This window comes from Oculina patagonica, chromosome 4 (genome assembly GCF_052425735.1).
Source record: "Oculina patagonica isolate OP01 chromosome 4, crgOcupat, whole genome shotgun sequence".
Taxonomy (NCBI): Eukaryota; Metazoa; Cnidaria; class Anthozoa; order Scleractinia; family Oculinidae; genus Oculina; species Oculina patagonica.
This window is the reverse complement of record NC_135761.1, coordinates 30,311,638-30,333,003: the sequence shown is the minus strand read 5'-3', so window position 1 is coordinate 30,333,003 and position 21,366 is coordinate 30,311,638. Positions and strand designations below refer to the sequence as shown.

At 38.9% G+C, this 21,366-nt stretch overlaps 2 protein-coding genes across 2 annotated transcripts; both read left to right on the top strand.

Annotated features, from left to right (window-relative positions):
• The first annotated feature begins 1,455 nt into the window (after positions 1-1,455).
• On the top strand, positions 1,456-10,100 carry LOC144652247 (uncharacterized). The gene is made up of 4 exons (XM_078512270.1): positions 1,456-1,552; positions 3,540-4,221; positions 4,340-4,390; positions 7,877-10,100. The coding sequence occupies exons 2-4, from the start codon at positions 3,579-3,581 to the stop codon at positions 10,054-10,056; spliced, it is 2,874 nt and encodes a 957-aa protein (XP_078368396.1). The 5' UTR covers positions 1,456-1,552; positions 3,540-3,578; the 3' UTR covers positions 10,057-10,100.
• A 4,173-nt stretch (positions 10,101-14,273) lies between these two features.
• Positions 14,274-19,555, top strand: LOC144652245 (uncharacterized). The gene is made up of 4 exons (XM_078512267.1): positions 14,274-14,358; positions 15,819-16,500; positions 17,007-17,060; positions 17,376-19,555. The coding sequence occupies exons 2-4, from the start codon at positions 15,858-15,860 to the stop codon at positions 19,553-19,555; spliced, it is 2,877 nt and encodes a 958-aa protein (XP_078368393.1). The 5' UTR covers positions 14,274-14,358; positions 15,819-15,857.
• The last annotated feature ends 1,811 nt before the right edge of the window (positions 19,556-21,366 follow it).

Genomic DNA, 21,366 nt, shown 5'->3' with positions numbered 1-21,366 from the left:
AGGAAAATAGAAAAGAACTTGTACTTATTTAGCAGCGAAAAGTCAAATACGGACACGATAAAGACTCACATTCAGTTATGTAAGAAAGACGGAGAGGAGAAACTAGTTTCTACCTTTCACACTCGACTGACAAATAAATTAATTACGTTAACGATTTTATATGCTGCAACTAATTTGCTATATCTTGTATCAATAAAATAGTCTTTTAGTTTAGAATAATTTTCTGTACACAACTTTTTTTTTTTTATCCAAACGATACTTGTATTTTATCATAAAGCAGCGAACAAAATTTGTAGCAAAACATTGTTAATTGTTTCTTCAAGAAGCATGTTCCTTTACAGACTTTACATTAGCATACACGACACGTTTAGAAACTTTTCAAAACAATACATGTATCCAAGATCACTCGTTTAAGATATTGTATGCAACGAGATTGAGTGTTATTTTTGGCCCATGGATGCGAGTTGTTGCAAAGTATTACAAAGTAAATAAGCCTACAGCAAATAGTAGATCAAAGTCGATATCTGGGCAGAAAAAAATCTTGAAAATTTCGCGAGATATTTAAGTTGCGTTATGTTAATTAGAAAGAGGCTCCCCTGGGGCTGAATACAATGGTGTCGCTACGGTAGCTATGAGCTATCAAGCGTAAAATAAAATTATCTTATTAAAATAAAGAGACTTGAATTGATTGAACAGTGTTTTGCGGTATTTATGAACAGTGCTTTGCAAACTGAAGAAATCAATTTATAGACAGGCACCTATCCCAAAGTTCCACTCTACGATACTGAAATCAATCACGTGACAAGCTCGCACGAGTGCCAATGAAAGAACAACAAATCAAAAGTTATTAAAATTATATTCCGAGTACTTCTGACATAAACGTTTTCCTTTTCTCAAGGTAGACCCAGTTTTTGCGGTTTTCGGGGTTTTTCAAAAACAAGCGAACTGTGACATTTAAACCCCAACCAAACGTTCACGCTATCTGCAGCCGTCAGTCATCTAAGCGAACCTCTCGGAAACAGAAGCTCACTTCAACCTGGTCAGAACTGTCAGTTGTGATTGGTGATCTCTATCAGATTTCGATCCATTTTGATTGTTTTTTGTTTTTCAAAGTTCGTTGGCTGTTGCCATAGTTATGATTGACAGCAGCGAAAAACGCAATCGATTGTTGAGTTTTGAATACTACTAAACATACTATGCATACTATTAAAAACCGCAATAATTAAAATAATAATGAATTTGAACAATTAATCTAAACCGTTACCTTTACCGGTATTCTATTTATTATGTACGCGAGAGACTGGTACCGAACAGCGGCCGAATGTTGTCATGTGAAATGTCATGCTTTCATCCATTTTCTGAATGTGTTGAAGATTCGAAGAAATGGAGTTTTCAACTCGACCAAAGCTAATCAACGAAACGTCTTTCAATTTTTGTCAGATTTTTGACGGTGTTTGCTTCAACAGCAGCACTTCGAACTATTGTTATATCGATGTCTTTAAGTTGCGCATCCCAGCTCGTCCCAGCTGTAACCTTGGAACATACATGTCAGGTTTGTTTTGGAAAAATTTTGTACATGTTTATTGAAATGGTTTTTCCCTCGTTCAAAATACTTCGAATTACAGTTAGCAAATGTTATCTGGTAAATGTTTCGATCTGAAGAGGTTCCTTTCTCCTCACTCAGAAGAGAACGGAATATTTTAGCTTCTTTTCGTTGACCCTGGTTGATTACAGTCAAAAGCATATAAGACAAATATTCAAACGCTCAGTTATCCTCCTATCTTTGATTTTCTTTCGTTCATGCGATAACTGTAAGCATTGACAAGCTACGTTTTGTTATTTTAATATGATTTTGTGTTTTAAATTTAAAATCTAGGTATTTCGTGACATTCGTCATGTTGTGAGTTGTTCCGGGTTGTTGAGCCAAAGTGTTGCTTAATTAAGTTGGGCACGTAGATATGAAACTTGAAAACAATACTCGTGAATAATGAGGATACTCCCTTGTAAACACGAAATCTGTGAGAAAAACTAGTTCATTGGAGACAATATGTGATTTACTCCAAAGGCTTTTCGGCCGCTTCAATCTCACTTGAGACCTCGGGGTAGTCTACCTAAAAGGGCTAAGATGGCCGTTCTCTTATCGGAGCCAAATCATCGATGCAGCTTTAGAACCTGGGAACGAGATTAATTGGCCCTTAATGGTAGCCCCAATCTGATTGGTGTGACATACGAACACTGAGTCACTGATTACATACTCTACCATGACAAAGAGGCAAAGAGACTAAGAGGTATTTATGGAAAAAATATTAAATCAATAAATGGGCCCGAAACGGTTTTGATTGTATATGTTTCGGCTTCCAGGGTCAAGCATCAGTAGTCAGTTGATAAGAATTGGTAATGGCAGTCAATTAATATGACTGATAGAGCGATTTTTTACCTGAGTTACTTTAATCTATACAAGCTACATTTTGTTATTTTAATACGAATTTGTGTTTTGAAACTTGAAATCTAGGTATTACGTGACACTCGTCATGTTGTGAGTTGTTCCGGGTTGTTGAGCCCAAAGTGTTGCTTAAGTTGTGCACGTAGATATGAAACTTGGAAACAATACCCGTGAATAATAAGGATACTCACTTGTAAACACGAAATCTGCGAGATAAACCAGTACATTGGAGGTAGTAAGTGATGAATTCCGAACGCTTTTCGGCTTCAACCTCACTCGAGACCTCGGGGTAGTTACATAAAAGGCACATCTTGGGGGTACCTCTAACTATTTTAGGGCGTTCTCATATCAGAGCCAAATCTTTGATGCAGCTTTTGAACCGGCAACTGTGTGATTTGCTCTCAATATAACAGTAGCCCCAATCTGATTGGTGTGACATACAAACCTTGCTCCCTGAGTCACTCCATCAGAACAGCTAAGAGGTATTTATTGACAAAAAAATTAAATCAATATATGGGCAGTAAACAGTTTTGATTGTAAAGGTGTCGGCTTCGAGAGCCCAGGGGCCAGAAGTCAATTGATAAGAATTGGTAATGGCAGTCAATGAATATGACTGATAGAGCGATTTTCATTCGAGTTTCGAAAGTAATTCACTTTTTGCTTTGGTTTTCCATTATAATGCTTCGTTATTAGCTCACAACACACTCGCCATTTTCTCAACCAATCAGCAGTAAAACAACAATATTTGTTACTCACTCAGGCATGTTTTCCATGCTTCTTGTTGGCTACATCATTATTTGCTTTGAGTTTTGATTGGTTCACTGGAATGGATTGTCTGTGTCCTTTGTGATAGGCAAGAGTGACTGTTTTGGTTTTCGTTTTATAATTCTCAATCAAATTTACTCTACAAGTCAAAGTCAATCGCGATTACTGTTGATTGATATTGACAATCCGTGATAATCAAACTTTCATTTAACGGTTATCAAATAGTAAAAAAAAGATAACGATTAATAATCAATTGTTACATTCTTATAACCTTTTTTTCTGGACTGAACTTCCTACACTGCTTAAATGACTCAGTATATTTTTATTTCAGGCAGTAGCATAACATTTCTATAGACCGCCAACCTTATCTATGGCTGTACCTACAGTAACATCCACCGAAGAGACGACAAATTATGCGCGGTTGTGTCGTCTTCTGATCGATGTGGGATCCGAGGCACTGAGGAACAGATTTGATGGCATTCTTCCACCGGCATACCTCCCCTCAGTTCTGGCTAGTTCTCCAGCTCTAACTACTCTACAGACACTGGAAAAGAAAAAGGTCCTTAACATAACACAGTGGAGCAAATTATACCCTTCCACCCCTTCCACAGTATCATCAAAACAATTTGACATCACCCTTTTGATGGTTCTTCTCAGAAACATCTGTGGGTTAAGTCCGCCGATAAAAACTGGCTCGTGGGACAAACTTCCGCCTGCAACAGACACCAGTGTTGAAGCTGACATTGTCCGTGTAAAGTACTTTCGAAACATCCTCTGCGGTCACACTGAAAAGGCATCTGTTGACGATACAACGTTCAGTAACTACTGGAGGGACATCCGGGATGTTCTCGTAAGATTGGGAGGACCGAGTTATGGGACTGCTATTGACAAATTGAAGACTGAATGTATGGATCCTGGTGTGGAGGAACATTACAAAGAACTACTGAAGCAGTTCAAGAAGGATGATGACAACATCAAGGACAAGATTGAAGAGTTGGATAAGAAAGTTGATGGTGAGCCACTATTTATATTGTAATTTCAATCATTCCTCTCAATTTACTTTGTACTGTTAAAGGTTTCTATGTAAAAAAGCTACTTACGGTTTTGACATAAGGTTCAACTATTTTTCAGATAAACTGGCTGATCTGAGCAAGAAGCTGGAAGGCTTGGCAAAAGAGAAAGGTTAGATTAAGCAAAAAATCCCAATGTCACTTTCCAAGCAAAATAATGCTCGTTTCAGATTGCTTTTGGTCCATTTATCAGATTTATATCGAAAACAGCATATATGGAAGGCAATCGACCTTTTCAATTAATATCTTAAGCCAGTAATGCCCTCGTGAGTTGTTCACTACAGCATAGCCACTCCATCCCACCCGACCCTTCGGCCTTCCTTCCTTCCTCCCTCCCTCCCTCCCTCCCTCCCCCCTCCCTCCCTCCCTCCCTCCCTCCCTCCCTCCCTCCCTCCCTCCCTCCCTCCCTCCCTCCCTCCCATACCCTTTCTGCCCTCGTGTTTTGTAATAAGTAATAGTAACTATGATTATAAATTGTCACTGATGAAAATTAAATGTTCGTTTGTCACGAGTCCCCAACGGGAATCGAATCCTTGGTCTCCCAGATACCGGTTGGGCGCTCGAGTTGTTCGTACCCGTCGTTCGCCCGGTCAGTTGGTCACGAGTCAAGTTCGAGTCAAGTTTTTTTTTAAATTTATTTTTTGGTCTTTTGGTTTTAATTGCTGTGTTACGTGCAAAATGTTGTACCAGAAGTGGAGGAACAGCAAGGCTTGGCTCTAAATGCCGATTGCGAGAGCTGATTCCCTCATCTGTTTGCAGCTGCTTTTCAAAGAAGTAAACATTCCTTGGCATCCCAGTGAATTTGATCGTTACAGTTTTACTCACAACTGGGGCCAAGGTTCCACTTCAACGACACAAAAATTATATTTACAAAACACTTATCAAGGGAACTTGAACGTTGCTTGCGTAAGCGAACGGACAAGCGGCGGCCGAAATATAAGTAACAAACACCAACTGAATCGTGACGTGACGTCTAAAATATGACAAAGTGGGCAAAGGTCACGCTTTTTTCAAAGCTTGCTTGATTCCAGCTATACAGTTAAAGGCATTACTCGAAAATGTCTGGATATTTGTCGATTCTTTCGCTTTTTCACCATTAAATGAATACATCAGGAGTCAAGACAAAACAAGTTCACTGAAAAAAACATAGAACTGAATGATGGGCAAGGAATACCGGTAGATTAAAGCTTTATCTTGTTTCAAAATACAAATAGGTCTTCGCGATTGCATCTGCATTGAAAACCTGTCGTGTGAAAAACCTAACTTCTAGCGCTGATGAGGTCGTAATTTACCTTTGAGACACTTTGTTTTGACATAAATAATTCTAGTCAAAAGATCTTGTTAAATAAAAGGTGAGAAAAAACATTTGACTCGAACTTGACTCCTGACTCGAACTTGACTCGGGCTCGAACTTGACTCGTGCTACGAACAAACTCTGGGCGCTCTAACCACTGAGCTTTAACCCTTTTACTGTCAAAGTTCTGTGACTTTCTAAAGGTTTTTTTTTGGGCTTAGACATTCTGTAGAACTTTGTGATTGCATATAAGAAGTTCAAGTAAAAATGTGTGCTGTTTCGAAACACCGAGGGCTCACATTTTTATTGTGACGTCAGTAGTCGGCAGTTGCTTCTTTCGTAGGCGAGCTGTTGGGATTTGATTTGGCACGTTTTGTATTTATAAGTGATTTTTCGAGTCATTTTTCACTGCAGAAGCCCCCAGGCTGGCATCATTAAGCTAGAATGGTGGGTAGAGGCCAGCATCTGAAAGAAACCAGAGGTGAGAGATGATTTTGTCTTGATTGGAACGCCAAAAATATTCGAATCGAAAGATGGCGGTTCATAAGAAAAGTTGTCTCTCTGGCCGTTCTGTGGGTGGATTCCGAGACCTGCCAAGTCAATTTGGAATAGAGGTAGGTAGCCTTTCATGCCGCCGCCATGACTGTTTTCCCCAGGCATCCCTTTCGGTCACCAATGAGGAAATTACAGCTTTGCAAGCATAGCTCTAATCGAATAGTAATTGCTGAGTCTACTGAATGATTGATGGGAAATTTCCTTGGTGAACGGAAAGGAATAGGGTTGAAGATTGCTGCAAATGTATATTTTTGAAGTCAGTATTATTTTTTCATTACAAAAATGGAGGCAAAGATGTCTGTTTTTTGTTGTTGTCCTGTTAGGTAAAAAACGGGCATTTTCAGATTTCCTGCTGAACAAACAACCATATGCAACAGAAATCAAGAGTTGTAGTCAGTTAGTTGGCTTTTAAAGCTATGAAAATTATCACTTTGCCATAAAAAGCAGTCATTACTATCATGTGCTCAGATATGTAAAAGCTAGAGTTTTTTCAATCACTGCTGGTGTTTTTCGTACAAATTTGTACGATTGCCGGTTAAAGGGTTAAGAGACTCTTGATGAGCTGGACCATTTGCTAGGGTCATGTGTGATACACATAGATAGATAGATAACTTTAATTCAACTCGGGTTGATGAGGCTGATTACGCCCCTAGCAAGATTACGCTAATTTACCGAAAAAAGAAGAAAATTGAAATTTAACCATTACAATATATATTTAACAAATATTCGCCGAAGGCGAAGTGATTATTCAACAATAATCACTGAGCCTGAGGCGAATAATTGTTTCAGTAGAAAACACGAAAACAACAAACAGAAGTGCTCGCTTGCATACGTGTAAACCAGTTTAATTCATCGATTGAAATCATAATATACACTCAAGTTTTAGCAATAAAACGGAACAAAACAAACACTACGAAAAAGATAGATATCCGGTACCTTTGTTTAATCGTTGATGACGTCTGAACAATTGTGTGAATCCTCTCGAAATTACTGGCTCCAGTGAGAAGAGAACTAAATAACGTTTTGACAGTCGATCTGACTGAGTATATGGCCGTGTGCGATCTCCAAAAACACCATGTTTACGATCAATTCTAATGCCTTGAAAACCATCTCTTGAAAATATTTTCGGTCCAAAAGCCTTGGCAGTGAATTTGTAAAATTCCCAATGTTTCAAATATCCAGGATTTGGAGTGATTTCTTTTCAATGAGAGAAATTTTCATTTAGCAAATGCCGCCATGTTCACTGGCCTGGATGGCAAACGTGGCATGGCTTAGTACGCCAAACCTTGGGATGCTATATTCACCGCCTAGCGTGGTAAACATTGCGCCATAGTCCGAGCCTCTCGACCAATCAGAATTGGATTCACCTCTGGAAATTAAACTACATATATATATTAGCTAAGTCTAGTTTACATATGTAAGTTTACAATAGATCTAGCTGCAATCTTCAAATCCTTAATTGCCTTCATACAACGTAGTGTATCCGAAAGTGAATTCCAAGCTTTTGAAGCAGTGAAGGCCACGGACTTAGTCCCATAACGGGTGGTGTCATATACTGTTAAGATCAACAATTTCGAAAGCATCATGTGTGTAATAAGTGAAGAAAGGGAAGCCATGGGTTCGATTCCCGTCAGGGATCCAGATTTTTTCTTTGTCCCACGCTCGTGACAAATGAACATTTTACCTTTATCATTTATTCATTTATTTATTTAATGGAACTTTTTTTTCTTTTTGCTACTCACTTAAAAGAATTGTCTCCAAAAAACCAGCGTTCACCGGACAGCAACACACTCGAAAGTGAGTTACCAGATAAGCCAGTCAATATCCACGGCCATATAACGGAGGTCCATGGCATTGTTGAGGCCCTCTCGGACGACAGCAGTAAAGCAGTTGCTGCAGTCCTTGTCAGTGGAATTCCAGGAATAGGAAAAACTACTGTTGCCATACAAGCTGGTCATCAGCTAAAAGACAAGTTGGGTAGCATCGTCAAGTTTTGCTCTTTGAGATTTGCTCATTTCGATGAACAGAAAAGTGAACACATGGGAAACAAAGGAGAAAGAGAGTTGAGAGAGATTTTGAACGTGTGTGTCCCAGGACATCAACAGAGCAATGATTTTCCCAGACTTGTTTTACTCAGCTGGTGCAGGCGACTTGAGCATGAGCTGATACTTGTTCTTGACAATGCAGAAGATGCGATGGAAGAGGATGTTGGAAGCTCTTTTATTGAGCTGTTAAAAGAGATGAGGAAGTGTTCGCGGTCTAAACTCAAGTTCCTGATTACTTCAAGATCTAGACGTTCAGTAATTGGCCTTGCTGCTGGTTGGAACGTTAAGATTGTCGAATTAAGTCCTTTGGATTTAGAAGAAAGCATTGAAGTTCTGAAGAATAGTGCTAACTTGCAATCTGCATCTGAGGGCCACAAAGATAAATTGCGGCAGATAGCTAACCTCTGTGAGCGTATTCCATTGGCACTTCAACTAGCGGGACCTCTGCTTTCAACTGAGTCTGAGTACACTTTTGATGAACTTATAAAAGAACTTCAAAAGAACCCTACAAAAACTCTTCAGTGTGAACAAATGATGGAAATTGCGTTTGAAAAACTAGACGATTCTCTGCAACATGCATTAGTTTGCCTGTCTGTTTTTGTTAGATCGTTTGACAGAAGTGCAGCAAAAGCATTGCTAGGCGTCAACTACGCTTCGCATTTGACGAAGTTAAAAGAAAGATGCCTGATTCAAAAACAGGACGACCGATACCTCCTTCACTTATTAATAAGGAGTTATGGAAGACAAGTAGGCAGAGCAAAATTTCCCCAAATTCTGGCTCATGGCCAACAGTCCTTTCTTGAGTACTTTTTGTCTCTGATTTTGAGAAACGCAAAGACATATTGGGGAAAAGATACGTGTAAAGACTCTTTTGATCTATTTAATGCAGAAAGGCTTAATTATGAGTCCACGCTTAGAGATGTCAGCGACAAGAAGATCCGGAACTGCAGAGAACTTGAAGATGTTGTAACCGAATGTCGGCTGGTGGGACCTTACATAGGAGATTGTGTTCACATAAAGCTTTATGGAGACTTTTTGGAGGGTCTTCTGTATTTTGCTCAAAGCCAAGCGAAAGTTCTCCAGAAAGTGGAAATTTTGTGCCTCCTTTATCACGAAGGAAGGAAACGTGGTTGTGTCAAAAAGCAGTTCCAAGATGAAGCAATAAAGTTGCATGATGAAAATGTTCACTTATTTGAACGAAACAGCCTGTCTGAGGTAGTTTATTTGAGTTTTTATGGCAGATATCTCGCTCATTGTAATAAAAAAGAAGAAGGCTTGCTTGTTTTGAAAAAGGCACTTTCCATTTATGAAGAGCAAAAGATTGAATGTGCATTTATTAAAGCGAGAATTCTGAGGCGAATGGGGACTACTTCAAAAGAACTAAGAAGTACTGAGGAGGCCTGTGAGAACTTTGTAGAGGCATTACAGCTTCGCAAGGTCCATTATGGCAATCACGTATTGACTGCGTTTACACATAAAGAGGTGGGAAATTATTACTTGTACGTCAAAGAATTTCCCAAGGCAGAAGAGAACTACCGGAAGGCAATTAGTATTTTGGAAGAAATGAAAATAGCCGATCACAAAGAGGCAGTTTCAACCTTTAGAAATCTGGGACTCTGCTTTGAAAAGAGTGGAATGTTTGACGAATCCCGAAAAGCCTATGAAAAGGCAATCGATATTGCTGATAATACTATCGAGGGAAACCACAGATGGAAGGTTGAGATTAAAACCTTATTAGCATTGCTTCTTTACACAAATAACCAAGAAGTCAACACAGCAAACAGAATTGCTAAGGAAGCTCTTCAAATGGGCAAAGAACTTGGACTGCAGGATTGGCGAAGAAAGGAAGAACTTGTAGAAATGCAGAAAAAGCAACTTCGCTGAAAGCTGCTTTGATAGATTGTCAGGACGTTTCGATGAGTTTTTAAGCTGTCACTGCGAAATTTATGTCGTGAAAAATTCTTATCAGTGAGATATGATAACAGTGGACGTCAATAATAAAGCTACCGCACATTATAAGGGCTCAGCCATTGACTTTTCAACTAACCATCCCTTTAGAGCAGTTTTCAATTGAGTGTCGTAAAACCAAAACCAAAGTAATTACTCTGGCCAATCACAAAGGACCCAGACAACCCAGTGAACCAATCAAAACTCGAAGCAAATACATGTAGCTGGCACGAAGCGCGGGAAAACGTGCGCGAGCGAGTCACGATTGGCTTTTGGTTTTAGTTCTGATTGGCCGAGAAAGTGGCGCGAGATTTTTAAGCCAATCACTAAGCATAGTAATGCAAAACCAAAGCAAACGCAATTTACTTTCGACACTCAAGTGATCATGAAAACCGCTCTATACAGTATTATATGTGTTAGAAGATTGAGGTGACCTTTTACTTCAACCTTCTTGAGTCGTGAACATTGTTGAAGAAGAAATAAGTTAAAGTCATAAAAATTAATGAAAGTCATTAAATTGAAATGCATAGCTTGTTGTCGCTAAAAATGATGATAATATATTCAGACCATCGTATCGCACATCGAAAGCAGGAAGTGTCAACTAAACATAAAATATCAGTAGCACTATTTTTGCAATTAATTGGTTCCGCAATGATTTGGTGGTACAGTTGTTTTACGTCTTTTCCTCAAAAGTTTCTTTCTCGTATGACCACGATCGATATAAGTTTTGCTATCGTAGCGTTTTTTGTTTTCCTGCTTGTACTGTTGCTTGTCGCATATTGCAGTATTGTTATTGACGAACCGCTTGAGGACATCAAACTACTTACTTCGATGAAAACGTGTCCCGCGCTATGGAACTAGTTTCTACCTTTCTCACTCGACTGACAAATTACTTACTATACGTAATTGGACTACATGCTGTCCAATTTGGAAATAATTTGATGAAAAAAATTCCGAGGGCAGCCAAAATTAGACGAAGCCGTAGGCCGAGTACGGCCGAGTCCAATTTGGCTGTCAGAGGAATTTTTTGAATCTAACTATTTCCAAAGTAGACAAGCACGTAGTCCGGTTACATATTAATTATATAACTTGTATTCAGTCAATCCAGCTTAAACAATAAACTTATCATTATGTTCAGAACGGGAAAATCATTCAACATTAGTAGGCATAACACAGCACATGCAACTCGCTGTCTTCACAACATTGTCTTCACAATGCTTCCTACCTAGCTCCTCTTCTGACAACGTAGAAAATTTCTCTTTTTTGTTACAATTGCTGAAAGCTCAAAAGGAATGGAAAAACGTAGCAAATTTGCCTTATAAAAATCCGCCATTGTCGATTAACAATGCGACAAGTTTACAGGGCTGACGGTATGCTTTGTGCTAATTGGCTAATATCTGTCACATGTTTTTTTGGATTTGATTGGCTGAGACAAAACTGTCCAATTTTTCTTAAATTGGACATTTTGTGTATTTTAACTGAAAGTCTTGTCCAAATTTGTAATAGTAATTGGACTGAGTGGAGTACAATTCAGGGAATAATCGGGCGAGTAATTTCAAATTACGAGCACGATTTCTCTCTGAATTGTACGACACGAGGTCCAATTACTAATTTATCGTATCAAACAAAATTCGAGGTTAGGAAGTCTTTCAAAACCTTTTGTGTGTGAAAAAGTCAATGATAAATTCAATTGGTTGTACAAACAGTAGGAAAACAGCAAGAAAGAAACCATTTAAATGCGCGTGATTGACGCGCGAATGGCTTAAGGCCGATTTACACGGTACGATTTTGTCGCATGCGATAATCTTACGACACGCCTGCGACAGTCATAAGCGAGTTGTAGGTTTGATTTACACGACGCAATTTGCTCCTTCGTGGCCTGTCGTAGGCCTGTCGTAGGCATGTCGCAAGTGTTTCGTTCTAACGAGAAATTATAATTGATGCGTGACGTTTTAATACAACATGATGACGTCACAATGCCTAACGAAATTGATTAAAAAGATCATTGAAGAAAAACTACCTAGTCGCAGACTTTGAGACACCAATGGGTACGTAAATATTGTTCTGTATTTAGGTATACTGAACCCCGGCATTTGTTAACCATAAATTCTGACCTGGTAACAGATTTCGAATTTACTTTCCTGTGAATGAGATGATTAAATAAAGAGTGAGTAATTTGGAACCTTGGCGATTGATGCGACTAGCGAAACAGCGAGCATGTCGCATGCGACAAAATCGTACCGTGTAAATCGGCCTTTAGGTGTTCAATTACAGGTATCCAATTTGAAGTTGCTCAAATTGAATATCTGTAATTGGACACCCACGTGATCCCACGCCAATTACGCGACAAATAGGCGCACGCAGAACCAACCAAAAGCGAGAATTTTGTTATAGATACGATTAAATCCCAAATTGGACAGTTCTCGGATATTAAGGAAAAATAGCTGCGCTGACAATATAGGATTTACTGACAGCTATGCTCACTAGTTTTTACTAGTTTGAACACTCTGGCATGGCTTAGATGATACTACATGTGTGGGATCATTGGGGTGGCTATACAGCTTAACCTCCATCCTAGCATCAGCACTGCACTGATGAGGCAGATTGGGGACCAGAAGGCCGAAACAGTACTGTCTGCAGTTATAATTAAGTTATCAATTATACACGCTGCAACTAGTTTACTATATCTTGTATCAATAAAATATTCTTTAGAATAATTGTTCGTATCCAAACGATACTTGTGTTTTGTGATTAAGCAGTGAACAGACTTTGCAGTGAAACAGTGTCAATTGTTTCTTCAAGAAGCATTTACCCAGGGCCGTAACTAGCAAGAGGCAAGACGAGGCATTTGCCTCATCTAGATTTTAACTCAACACTAGAAAAGAAACACGTTCAGGTGAGAAAATAATCCCCAATTGAACCAGATTGATTTTTCTGAGTAAACACCTCAAAAATGCTAAAAGTAGTATCTCCTGAGAGCTTCTAGACTTCAAAATGTTTTTTCCAGATCCCGCTAACGGCTCGTGCCTTCGACACTTACAACTTTTGCCTCGTCTATGCCAAATTTCTGGCTACGGCCCTGATTTACCTTACATTAGCATACTAGGCGCGTTTAGAGGTTTTTTCGAAACAATATTCAAGATCACTCGATTAGAGATAATGTTTGCGACGATTGAGTGTTATTTTTTGGCCCATATATACGAGCTGTTGCAAAGTATCACATAGTAAATAAGCCTTCAGCAAATAGTAGATCTAAGTCGATAGCTGGACAGAAAAAATCACGAAAATTCCGCGAGATATTTATGTTGCGTGATTTAAATTAGAAATAACCCCCCCTGGGGCTGAATGCAATGGTGTTGGTACGGTAGCTATGAGCTATCAAGCATTAAAATATAATTATCTTATTAAAATGGAGTGACATCAATTGATTGAAAAGTGTTTTGCGGTAGTTATGAACAGTACTTTGTAAACTGAAGAAATCAATTTATATACAGGCATCTATCCCAAAGTTTTACTCCACAATGTTAAAATAAATCACGTGACAAACGTGCACGCTTGCCAATGAAAGGACAACAAATCAATATTTCTGACAAACGTTTTGCTCTTCTCAAGGTGACCCTATTTATGGATTTTTTAAAAAAGAAGCGAACTCTGAAATTCAAACCTCAATCGAACGTTCGCACTTTCTGCTGCCGTCATTCATCTAAGCGAACCTCTCGGGAAACAGAAGTTCACTTCAACCTGATCAGGACTGTCAGTCGTGATTGGTAGATTTCGGTCCATTTTGTTTGTTTCTGTTTTTCGAAGTTCGTTGGCTGTTGCCATAATTGTAATTGACGGCCGCAAAAAACGCAATCGTTTGTTGGGGTTTTAAACTTCAGAGTTCGCATATTATTGAAAACCGCAATAATTAAAATGATAATGAATTTGAACAATTGATCTAAACCGTTATTTACCGGTATTATATTTATTATGCACGTTAGAGACTGGTACCGAACATCGATAGAATGTTGTCATGTGAAATGTCATGCTTTCATCCACTGCATGAATGTGTCGAAAATTCGAAAGAATGGAGTTTTCGACTCTATCAAAGCTAATCAACGCAACCGTCTTTCAATTTTTGTCAGACCTTTGTCGGTGTTTGCTTCAATAACAACACTTCGAACGATTATTATATCGATGTCTTTTAGCTGCGCGTCCCAGCTCGTCCCAGCTGTAACCTTGGAACATACATGTCAGGTTTGTTTTGGAAAATTTTTGTACATGTTTGTTGAAATTGTTTTCCCTCGTTCAAAAACTTTCGAATTACAGTTAGCAAATGTTATCTGGTAAATGGTTCGATCTGAAGAGGGTCTTTTCTCCTCACTCAGAAGAAAACGGAATATTTTAGCTTCTTTTCGTTGACCCCGGTTGATTACAGTCAAAAGCATATAAGACATATATTCAAACTCTAAGTTATCTTCCTATATTTGATTTTCTTTCGTTCATGCGATAACTCTAATCATTGGTAAACCACATTTTGTTATTTTAATATGATTTTATGTTTTTAAACTTAAAATCTAGGTATTACGTGACACTTGTCATGTTGTGAGTTGTTCCGGGTTGTTGAGCCAAAGTGTTGCTTAAGTTGTGCACGTAGATGTAAAGCTTGAAAACAATACACTCACTTGTAAACACAAAATCTGTGAGAAAAACTAGTACATAAGAGGCCACATTTTACTGCCTTACATGCTTTCAATGACCTTGAAACTTGAAAGCCATATCAATTGATGATAAATCACGAGATTGTCAAATATACTCACTTTTGTAGGCGACGACCAACCTATAAACGAAATCTGATGAATTCCAAACGCTTTTCGGCTTTAAGCTCACTCGAAGACGTCGGGGTAGTCTACATGTAAGGCACATCTTGGGGCGAATAGTTGAATACCTTCAACTGTTTTAGGGCATTTTACATAAGGACTAAGATGGCCGTTCTCATATCGGAGCCAAATCATCGATGCAGCTTTAGAACGGACAATGTAATTGGAGCCCCAATCTGATTGGTGTGACAAACAAACATCTCTCACTGAGTCACTGACTACATACTCTATCATTCACGACAACTAAGAAAAAGAAATTAAATCAATAAATGGGCACTAAACAGTTTTGATTGTAAAGGTTTCGGCTTCGAGAGCCCAGGGACCAGTAGTCAATTAATAAGAATTGGTAATGGCAGTCAATTAATATGACTGATAAAGCGATTTTCACTCGAGTTTCGAAAGTAATTCACTTTTTGCTTTGGTTTTTGCATTGTTATGCTTCGTTATTGGCTCACAACACAGTCGCCTTTTACTCAACCAATCAGCAGTAAAACAACAATATTTGTTACTCACTCAGGCATGCTTCTTGTTGGCTACATCGTTATTTGCTGTGAGTTTTGAGTGGTTCACTGGATTGTCTGTGTCCTTTGTGATAGGCCAGAGTGACTGGTTTGGTTTTCGTTTTCTAATTCGCAATCAAATTTACTCGATCAGTCAAAATCAATCGCGATTACTGTTGATTGATATTGACAATCAGTGACAATCAAACTTTTATTTACTGTTATCAAATAATAAAAAATGATAACGATTAATAATCAATAGTTAAATTCTTATAACCTTTTTTTCTGGACTGAACTTCCTACACTGCTTAAATGACTCAGTATATTTTCATTTCAGACAGTAGCATAACATTTCTGTAGACAGCCAGCCTTATCTATGGCTGTACCGACAGTAACATCCACCAAAGAGACGACAAATTATGCGCGGTTGTGTCGTCTTCTGATCGATGTGGGATCCGAGGCACTGAGGAACAGATTCGATGGCATTCTTCCACCAGCAAACCTCCCCTCAGTTCTGGCTAGTTCTCCAGCTCTAACTACTCTACAGACACTGGAAAAGAAAAAGGTCCTTAACCCAACACAGTGGAGCAAATTGTACCCTTCCACCCCTTCCACAGTATCATCAAAACAATTTGACATCACCCTTTTGATGGTTCTTCTCAGAAACATCTGTGGGTTAAGTCCTCCTGTTACAACTGGCTCGTGGGACAAACTTCCTCCTGCAACAGATACCAGTGTTGAAGCTGACATTGCCCGTGTAAAGTATTTTCGAAACATTCTCTATGGTCACACTGAAAAGGCGTCAGTTGACGATGCAACATTCAGAGACTACTGGAGTGACATCCGGGATGTTCTCGTGAGATTGGGAGGACCGAGTTATGGGGCTGCTATTGACAAATTGAAGACTGAATGTATGGATCCTGGTGTGGAGGAACATTATAAAGAATTACTGAAGCTATTCAAGAAGGATGATGACGACATCAAGGACAAGATTGAAGAGTTGAAAAAGGAATTTGATGGTAAGCATTTGCTATCCCTCAATGATTTGTAATTATGGTTGTTTTAAGCTTAAAATGTACGTGTTATGTTTATTGTCATATATGTTTCACAAATGTTAATTGGAAATGTCTTCATTCTAAAATATTATTTATAAGAACATCGAGGCTGAGATTGATCAACTTTTAAAAACGTTTTAAGAACGGGACTCTTTTTCTGCATCAATTTTAAAAGGCGATACTCCGCTCCTCCTTTCTTTAAACATATGTCACAATTAAAAAGATCTCAGTAGTAGATGAGTAGTCTAACAGATCCCAACATCCATTCAGTCTTTTACAAGGTAAAAACCTGACAGTCAATGCAGTGACCTTTATGTAATATATTATCCACTTGTATTGTAAATTTAAATTATATAAGCGGTTACATTTGATTAATTTTAAGCCCTCCCTTTACATGTACTTTGTACTTTTTTAGTTTCTATGTAGGAAAGTCAAACTACGGTTCCACATATGGTTCAATTATTTTGTAGACAAACTAGATGAGATGAGCAAGAAGCTGTCGAATGGTTTGGCAAATGGGAAAGGTAGGATTACTTTCTAAAGCCAATAATGTCCTCGTCAGTTTTCTTACTACAACATAAGGGCTCCTATGAGCTTCTTCCTTCCTTTCTTCCTGCCTGCCCTCTTGCCTGCCTAGCTGCCCCCATTCTTCCTTTTTCCCGTCCTCCCTTCCTCCCCTCCCGGGATTTATAATGTGATGTCAAATGTTGCTTGGTGTAAATATTAATGATGATCATGAGAGTGTAAAATTTTGGATATCTGGTAAGACAACTTGTTAAGTATATCGTCAAAATATGGTAGTTCCCTTTTTCATAGGCCTTTTTCGTTTTGCTACCTAGACATGACTTCAGGAAGGCAGCAATCTTTGTTCGACGACACATTTGAAAGTGAGTTACCAGATGAGCCAGTCAATGTACACGGCCATATAACAGAGGTCCATGACATTGTTGAAACCCTGTCAGACGACAGCAGTAAAGCAGTGGCAGCAGTCCTTGTCAGTGGAATTCCAGGAATAGGAAAAACTACTGTTGCTATACAAGCCGGTCATCAGCTAAAAACCAGGCGTGGCTGCTTGGTCAAGTTTTGTTCTTTGAGATTTGCTGATGCGGACGAGAAAAAATGTGAACTGACGGTAAATAAAGGGGAAAGAGAGTTGAGAGAGATTTTGAACGTGTGTGTCCCAGGACATCAACAGACCAATGAGTTTCCCAGATTTGTTTTACTCAACTGGTGCAGGCGACTTGAACATGAGCTGATACTTGTTCTTGACAATGCAGAAGATGCGATGGAAGACGATGTTGGAAGCTTCTTTATTGAATTGTTAAAAGAAATGAGGAAGTGTTCGCGATCTAAACTCAAGTTCCTGATTACTTCAAGACGTTCAAAAATTGACCCTGCCACTGGTTTGAACGTTAAGACTATCAAGTTAGGCCCTTTAGATTTAGAAGAAAGCAACGAAGTTCTGAAGAATGGTGCTAAACTGCAATCTGAATCTGAGGACCAGAATGTAAAATTGCAGGAGATAGCTGAGCTCTGTGAGCGTATTCCATTGGCACTTCAACTAGCAGGACCTCTGCTTTCAACTGAGTCTGAATACACTGTTGACGAACTTATTAAAGAGCTGCAAAATGACCCTACAAAAACACTTCGGTGTGAACGAATGATGAGAATGATGGAAATTGCGTTTGAAAAACTAAACGAGGCTCTGCAACATGCATTAGTTTGCCTCTCTGTTTTTGTTAGATCGTTTGACAGAAATGCAGCAAAAGCATTATTAGGCTTAAACTACGCTGAGTATTTGACGAAGTTAATAGAAAGATGCCTGATTCAAAAACAGGACGACCGATACCTCATTCACCTTTTCATTAGAAGCTATGCGAGACGAGTGGGCAGAGCGAAATTTCCCCAAATTCTGGCTCATGGCCATCAGTCATTTCTTGAGTACTTTTTGTCCCTGATTTTGAAACACGCAAAGACATATTGGGGAAAAGATACTTGTAAAGACGCTTTTGATCTATTCAATGCAGAAAGACTGAATTATGAGTCCACCCTCAGGGATGTTGGTGACAAGAAGATCCGGAACTGTAGAGAACTGGAAGGTGTTGTAACTGAATGTCTGCTGGTGGCACTTTACATAGGCGATTGTGTTCATATAAAACTTTACGATGACTTTTTAAAGGCCCTTCTGTATTTTGTCCAAAGCCAAGAGAGAGTAATACAAAAAGTGGAAATTCTGTGCCTCATTTATCACGAAGGAAGGAAACGTGGTTGTGCCAAGAAACAGTTCCAAGATGAAGCAATAAAATTACATGATGAAAATGTACATTTGTTTGAACAAAACGGCCTGTCTGAGGTATTTTATTTGTGTTATTATGGCAAATATCTCTCGCATTGTAATCGAAAGGAAGAGAGTCAGCTTGTTTTTAAGAAAGCACTTTCCATTTATGAAGAGCAGAACATTGAAGCTACATTTATTAAGGCGAGAATATTGAGGCGAATGGGGTATATTTTAAAAGAAGTGGGAAGTACCGAGGAGGCCTGTAAGAACATTTTAGAGGCATTACAGCTTCTCCAGGTCCGTTATGGCAATCACGTGTTGACTGCGTTTACACAGAAAGAGGTGGGAGATTATTATTTAGATGTCGAAGAATTTCCCAAAGCAGAAGAGAACTACCAGAAGGCAATTAGCATTTTCGAGGTTCTGAAAATAACCGATCACAAAGAAGCAGTTTCAACCTTTAAAAATTTGGGACTGTGCTTTGAAAAGAGTGGAATGTTTGACGAATCCCGAAAAACGTATGAAAAGGCAATCGACATTGCTGATAATACTATCGAGGGAAACCACAAATGGAAGGTTGAGATTAAAACCTTCTTAGCATTGCTTCTTTCTACAAATTACCAAGAAGAACTCGATACAGCAAACAGAATTGCTAAGGAAGCTCTTCAAATGGGTAAAGAACTTGGACTGCAGGATTGGCGAAGAAAGAAAGAACTTGAAGTAATGTATGAAAGACATTAGACAACTGCTGACACTGCTTTGTGATAGATATGGCGTCACATTAGAGATATAAATCTCCATGATTTTTACAATAGTTTTAGCTTATTATAGCTTGCTTTTTTAAAACTGGCTAGACCAGTGGCCTTTGTGTTTCTGTTAAATTTGTGACGCGAAAAAATTACTTTATTAAGCTATAAGTCGTTTTATTATATAGCTGAAATTTTTTCTCCAACAGCGCGCGCTCTTATTACTTCAAGGTCACATGACATCTAACGAAAAACTGTTTCTCGCCAAACGTCTCCGAGTGGGCAACATTGCAAATCAACGACGTCAGAGGGGAAACATTGTAATGTTGCCGGCGAATGTTGACCGACGGCCTCCTTTTTTTCTAAGTATCCGTTGTGAAATATAACAAATCACTTAATGACGGATCCCTCGGGAAACTAGTTAATTTTGTTTCCCTTAAATCTCTATGTTTCCCTAGTCGGCCGCTCGACACATCTGCCTGATTATCCGTGAAAAATTTCTCGCGCTTGCAAAAGTTTCGCTTCAGGCAACGAATGATTTTTCCATAAAATGTATCTGAACAAAGCTGTAATCATCGATTTCCTCCTGACCTGCACATCGCATACAAGCTTAAGGTCGCAAACGGAACGCGAGTGTTCATTTTACGAAGGCACTAGCCGAAAATTTTTCGTTCTTCCCGAGCAAAATCTTGCCGGCCGCCGATTGGGCAGAATAATACAAAGGGAATACAAAGAACTTTTCTGCCCAATCAGGAGGCAGTATTCAGAGAGCTGTTTGGAACTGCCCTGGTTAGACTCTTTCCCCAGGGGCACCTTTCAATCGCTCCAACTTTTCTATGCCGAATTTTTTTATCTCGAAGTTTTACGTTTCCCTCACCCCCACCAACTGCCCCTGGGTCTCCGAGGATGGTTTTTAAGCGGAAGATTGGTGATTGTTTTAAAGTTGTGACATCGGAGTGTTTGTATACTGTCACTTTTAACATTGTTTAACCACTTCCCAGAAGACGTCTGATAGCACCAGGTCCAGAATATTACCAAAGTTTCCAACGTCAATATTTGTATATTCCAACATGTTTTTTTCTCGCAGCACTTGATTTGGCAGGATTGTTCTTTAACATTGTAATGATCCGGACTTGCTTCAAAGACAAAATGAAGAACGCGTTTCTTAAGAAATTAAGCAGATTGTTAGCAATGTGGCAATTTGCTTGTCAAGTGATGATTCTCATCGCAGATGTTATAGAATCATGGCAAGGAATTGATATTCAACGCGGAGAATCCTGTAATCCCTTCAGAGTACTGTCGATTTCTATGACGCTTATCCAAGCTTGAAACATTACAGTGATTATGATCTTTTCATAAGAAACATTGTTATTCGAATATTGGTCTGTAATCAACATAAAACTTAAAGTTTTGTCGCTGTCACTGCGAAATTTATGTCGTGAAAAGTTCTAATCAGCCAGATTATGATAATTGTGGACGTCAATAATACGGCTACTGCACACTATAAGGGTTCAGCCATTGACTTTCCAATTGACCTTACATGTGTTAGAAAATTGAAGTAGCCTTTTACTTTAATCTTCTTGAGTCGTGAACAGTGTTGAAGCAGAAATTGGATGTTAAAGAAATTAAATTGAAATGCATAGCGTGTTGTCGCTAAAAATATCTAAACTGTGGCAGGCGACAAGACTGGCAGAAAGAAATGTTTGCTGATATGAGACCCGTTTGTTTTACTGTTGATTTCTATGATGCCAATCCAAGCTTGCAATATAACAGTGATTATGATAATATATTCAGACCATCGTATGG